The sequence below is a fragment of the Frankliniella occidentalis genome, unplaced genomic scaffold, assembly GCF_000697945.3.
Source record: "Frankliniella occidentalis isolate FOCC.00 unplaced genomic scaffold, Focc_3.1 Scaffold11, whole genome shotgun sequence".
Lineage (NCBI taxonomy): Eukaryota > Metazoa > Arthropoda > Insecta > Thysanoptera > Thripidae > Frankliniella > Frankliniella occidentalis.
In genome coordinates this window covers 288,906-294,905 of record NW_026267141.1, presented here as the reverse complement: position 1 = coordinate 294,905, position 6,000 = coordinate 288,906, and the positions used below count along the sequence as shown (strand labels likewise).

The window sequence follows — 6,000 nt, the reverse complement described above, 5'->3', positions numbered from 1 at the left end:
GCCACTCCTCCCCGCACCCAACCCCATCTCCCTCCATCCGGTTTGGTTCTCCTCTCTTCCTTTTCGGACTCCATTGAAATTCCCCATGGACTAAAACTCTAAAACTTCCACTCTGCCGCCGCAGCTTCGGACCCTGGACCAGCTGCCCGACGACGTGCTGCTGCTGGTGATGCAGCACCTGGACGTCGGCGACCTCCTCGCCTGCCGCCTCGTGTGCCGGAGGCTGGGTGCGTTGTCGCTGCACCCGGAGGCGTGGCGGCGCAGGACCTTGAGCACGTCCTCGTGCTCCGGGTGCGACAAGAACAGGCTGACCTGCCCGGTGCTGCGCCTGGCGCCGTGCCTGCACCACGTGAATGTCGTCCTCCCTTTGCTTAAAAGCGTCTGCGGCCACGTGTACACGACCACGTGTGCCGTCGGAGGACTGGAGGTGAGGGACCATGTAGATTTGATAGATTATGGCGCAGGTGTACACGCGGTCCGGCTGATCAAGAACCAGGCAGCCCTGGGCCGGCTGAGGAGAGTGATTCTCAAGTTCCGTCGATCCACCCTGTTTGAAGCTGCTGCTTCCACGTTGTTCGGGGCATTGGTCTCAACACCCGGCCTGGAGCACCTTCAGCTGACCGCTTGGCTGGACCGGCCCTTCGCCTTCAAAACGGGCACCCAATTCGAGATTGCACCCAGCTCATTGAGGAGATTTCATATTGCCATCAAGGGGGCCGAAAACTTCATCGAAGCGGTTGTGAGAATACACGCCGCCACCCTGGAGGAGGTCCACATCGTCGGCGTAGAATGCTCGATCTCGATGTATTATAGAATCTCGGCCTCGACACTGCAGCTGGTTGCCGGGCTGCCGCGTCTGCGCGTGGTGTCCCTTCACCACGACCAGCCCGGGCTGAGGGTCCTGGCGAGCAGCGCGAGCCTGCGCACCCTAAAACTCGTGGTCGGGGAGGGGGAGGAGTGCAGCGAGGTCGCAGTAGAGCGACTGCTCCGGGCCCGCCCGGCGCTGGAGGTGAAGATAATCAAAGACGCGAATGATAAGGACTTTTAACTTCTGATCCCCGTCACAGGAATATCGTCAATAGTAACATTAATGTTCATTACTCTTCTGCAGCTCCTGCACCCTCTGCATTTATACTATATTTACACAATTTACACATTTACAAATAAACTTGTTTGTTGAAATTATGAGACTGGCAAAAAAAAAAAATTGTGCTACTTGATTGATACTTTAGTCAACATCATTATGCAAGAATACGGTTGCTAATTAATTAAACCATGCAAATTCAAAACCTCCGTGTCTCTTTAAACCGCTTGAAACTATCCCAAACGTGTCAAGTTGAGAGACTGCCAGTAATTTGGTCGGGGTGAGGAGACATTATGGGCGAGAACAACTCTCTCCCCATCTCGTACTACCCCCTCCCCCTCTCTCTCCGGTTGTAAGGGAGGGGGTGACAGGGGCAGCCCCCCCCCTCCACCCGATGAGCCGTAGATAGCTGCCCCCCGCCCACACACACATGCGAAACCACCTGAATTGTAGGCATTCCATTCAAACTCCCTGCCTGCACTTAGGCGACCCGCAGTGCACTGAGTCGACGGGCCGCTGCTCGTTTGCGCTTACGAGTAGCGCTGGCGCGTCGTCGTGGGGTCGCTCACAAAGTGCCGTGCCGTGCAGTACCAACCTCATCGTCCGATAAACTTTGTTTTCTGGCGTTATAGTTGAATGCATCAACACATGTGGTGAGTGTGGCGTTGCAGCCACATACACGAAAAAAAAATATGGCACCCTAGCTATTTTTTTTAGCACTGGTGCAAAAAATTCGTCAGCATAGGTCCAGCTATTTTTTTTAGCTTCAGTGCCAAACTTTTAGTTGTACAACAAACTGAAGCAATGAACTAGCTGTATCGCCAATACTATTTAGCAGTACATCTAAGTATTTTATCCTATAGCTAATTTTTTGGCAGGGGTGCCAAATTTGCCTGCTAAATCGATTAGCACGGAACCGATTTTTATTTCGCATTTAGTCTTATTTTTTCAGCTCCTGACTCACGCACTGACAACGTGTGAATCTAGCCCTTCACCCACGAGCCGAGCCGAGCCGGGGCACTAGAGAGAAAGAGCAGAAGGCTGGTTCGCATCACCAACGTTCGTCGAAACACACATGAAAACAAGCATTTCATGAGTTTCGTCCCATTCACTTTCGTAGCTACGCTGCACCGAGCGTGCACGCTTGCACTCTCGCTCGGGGCCGTAAAGGTGTCCCCACAACGAACGAGTCCGGAGGTGACGCTACGGAACGTTAGGCACTATCAAACGGTCCCAAAGCCGCAGGGTGAAGCTGGGGTATGGGGCGGGCCACCGTCTTGGCGCAGCTGCTTGGCGGGCTGGCCTACCCAGCGCGCGGCGGGCGCCGACGTGAGTGTTGCCGCCACGTGGAGCAGTTCATCGCGGACACCCTCGGGCACCATGGCCAGAGACGAACGGCAAGAGCGCACGCAGCACAAGTAAGGCCACGAGAGCGAGCTGAGGAACCAATCAAACCATCTGGTGTATATCGTCGAGACGAGAGTGCGCCCCTTTATTCCACACCCATAAAAAGTCCGTTTTCGTGTCAAGGAAAATGTTCCTGACCTGAGCCTGTACTTAAATATTGTGCTTAATCTAAGATGATTTTCATTTATCAATGCCACTGTAGATTTTAATCAAGTAGTACAAATCTTTTGCAAGATGTATAATATTCAAGTACAGGTTCAAAGTCAAGACCATTTTGCTTAAGCCAGAAACGGACTCCTCCCGGTACAGGCTGGCGAAGACACTATGGAAGACGCACTGCTCTTGATCACGGTCCTGTCACGCGCCGCGTCGCGCCGCCGTAGGGGTGTGTTTTCCTGGTGGTAAGTGCCGCCTGCGACTCACTCTCGCTCCAGTGGCGCCTAGTAATGTCGCTCTGGCGTTGATTATACTCGCGGACTTCAGACATGGCGTAGCCTTAGACTCTCAAACGCTGCCGTCAAAGTTGCTGCCCGCTCAGTGAAGACCTTGCAAACCAAAATCCCAAATCCTTTGCAATTGCAAAGCGTTTGCTTTGCAACCACAGAGCATTGCTTCGTGCCTCGACGCCACTCGTGGGGCGCCACCTGACATAAAGGTATTACAGCTAACGGAGACTTGCGTCAGAGCTGTCCAGGAGTACTGACAAGTTAATCCCGTTAAGTTGTATCTACCAAGCTACCAATCAATCATGGGCAGCTAATGATTAGCTGCTAAAGCGATCATGAAATCCATACCTGCATTTAGGTCAAAGACTTTGCTAAATGTCGGGGTGTTTATTTTACACCGTCGCAATATCAACACGAATTACAAAACGCCCACTTTTGACTAAGCAACAATAATTGTTCTCGACGGCGACCCCGCGCCTTCCCACTCCACCCCCTATACGACACTCACTCTTCAAGGCCCAGATGTGCGCGTGCTTCCTGGCGTCGAAGAAGGTGGCCAGCTCGCTGTAGCACTGCTCCGTGATGACGCTGGCCTGCTTGTCCCACACGCGCGCCAGCCGGTCGGCGTTGAACACGTCGAGCAAGAAGTCGAGGCTCGTCATGTTGGCGGCCGGGGTCGGCGGTGGCGCCGTGGCCGCCGTCCAGTCCACGCTCGACATGGTGTCGTCGGTGCTCGAGCGGAGAGGGGTGGCCGTCGGGGCAGCGCTGTCGCTGCCGTTCACCAAGCTGGCCGTCAGCGCCGAGTCCTCGGCCCCCGCGGACAGCGCGGCCAGCAGCAGCACCACCAGGACGCACTTCATGGCGGCGGCTGCGGCGTTCACAACGACACACGCGCTCGCGGCCTGCGCTCTCTCTCTCTTTTTCTCTCACACACAAGCAATCACGCTCTTCTCTCGCACACTCACACACACTCGCGCGCGCAGTCCGATCTCAGCTTACGACGGACATGCTGGTCGGGGTCGCGAGTCGAGGGAACGGACTGGCTGACGGGCAGGTGGCACCCGTCTGGACTCGCGGTCTGGTCTGAGAGTGAGCGAAGGTGCTGTCGGGGCGGCCGGGGCGCGCGAGGCGCGCGGCGCGCGGGGCGCAGCGCAGCGGGGGGAGAGAGGCCCTTCGTCTCCCACACACCGGGAGGGGAGGGGAGCGCGCGGGCGCGGCACGCCACCGGGCGATAGGGCAGGGCCGCACTCGCGGGCGGGGCGGGTGCGGTGGCAGCACCCCTCCCACCATCTCTTTCGCACCAGTAGTACTCAGCCCCCCTTCGCCCAGTCGTTCGCGTACGAGCTGCTTGGGACCCACTGAGACCAAGCGCGGCCTCTGCTGTCTCCAGTGAGCCGCCTAGGAGATAGGCAATTCGTGCTACAAAACCTATCTACGTACCCTGTAATTTCTGGGTGTTGGGGCTTGGCGGCTAGGCGACTTATGTTGACTACCTGCTGAACACCCTGGATTTCCAGTGTAGGCACCCCACGGGGGTGCACACCCCCTCTGCCAGCGCAGCACATATTGCTTTATCACTAGGCGGGACCCTCCTTACCCGGGACTCGGGGCTGCGACGTCGACTTCTTTTTTGTCGATTAATCCTCCCTCATAAAGCCGCAAGCGTGGAAAAAATTAATCGCGAAATCCGCACCTGCTCTGTGTGTCGGTTTGTGCCTGGCTCATGTGGGGAAGTTTTCTACTGTATGCGGAAGGCCAATTTCCTGCATCTGGGGTGCTTGACATTGGACGTTATCCCGTGCAATAGGTGAGGGCCAAAGGGCTTCACTTGTGCGCGTTAGCATTCTCCCCCAAAATAATTAAGTATAAGTACTTTGAGGTGTAGAAGAAGCGCAGTTAGCCTGCACTGGGAGGCTCGTGAAGGCCATCCTCAAAAGCTGGAGGACGGAGACCTATAGACGGAAAAGGGAAGATGTGTCATTGCCGTGGGCTCCAGGGCGGGTCTCGTCGGTAGTAGTCTTCCGCTCGCCTCCTGACAACCCCGGCCATTTCACTTCCTACTTGTCGCCAGCGCACCGGGGGGGGGGGTGGGGGGGGTCCGGGGGGGGGGGGGGGGGGGGGGGGGGGAGTTCAAGCGCTGGGCGGGAAGACGGGGTAAACACGAGTAAATACGCGGTGCGTCGGAGTCGGAAATAAGCACCTGCCCGCCGTGCCCGCCGTGCCCGCCGTGCCGTGCCGTGCCCCCGCGGGTGACAGGTCGTGCTCCGGAGGTGTGGGCTCACGGCGCGCCCCTTGCCGGTGCGGAGCTCAAGCTCAAGGCGCGCCGGTACACGATGGCATGTCGTGGGAAATTATTTTGGAAGAACAAACAACTTAGTTGGCGAACAGTCGATTTCGTGACTGGGGGAAAAAATAGGCGACAATCAGAGAAGTTCACTTCCTTTTTTTTGGCCGCGGAAGGTGTCGTCCTGCGCCTGCGCTGGTCCTGCGTGGAGTTTGCGTGCCCGCCCAAGGGACGCGACACGTTCGTCCTGCATTAACGTGAAGTCACCGTCTAAATCTAGTCGTCTTGACTGTGTGTGACGAAGAGGTGGATCCAGGAAATAACCTGCAATTCCAAAAGGAACAGGATGCGGCGGCGATGCGCGGTTATTCGACGAAACGGTTCGTTTCGTTTCCCGCCAAAAGTTAGCGCCGCTCGAGCGGTAGTGGCCAACAGCGGCTAGAGTCCAGCGCGCTCCGATCGAGTACGTTGGGTTGCCCACGCTCCCGGCGCACGTGCAGCACGGACAGACTACGAGTGAATGCGCCCATTTGTACCAAATTCGGTTCTGAGGTTTTCGGATGTACTGGAGCCATTTCCGGTATCCGCTTCATGCCATCTTGGATCTCATGGTATCGTCGATGACGTCTCTCCGGAGAATCAGTACTCGGAAGTTCACGGGTGCGCCGAGGCCATTCCCGTTGCCCGTTTGCAACTCCAGTGTCATGCTGGAGGGAGACCTATGGCGTCCCCTCCCCTAATATAATGCGGGCATGTGCACGCGCGTGTGAGCCCTCACT

At 56.6% G+C, this 6,000-nt stretch overlaps 1 protein-coding gene across 2 annotated transcripts in view; it reads right to left on the bottom strand.

Annotated features, from left to right (window-relative positions):
• LOC127752376 (uncharacterized) overlaps positions 1-4,057 on the bottom strand; it is a 52,034-nt gene extending 47,977 nt beyond the window's left edge. For both annotated transcript variants that reach the window (XM_052277656.1, XM_052277655.1), the window contains exon 1: positions 3,446-4,057. In XM_052277656.1, coding sequence (XP_052133616.1) covers positions 3,446-3,797 — 352 coding nt within the window. In that variant the 5' untranslated portion in view covers positions 3,798-4,057. The remainder of the gene's footprint in view (positions 1-3,445) is intronic.
• Positions 4,058-6,000: the final 1,943 nt, after the last annotated feature.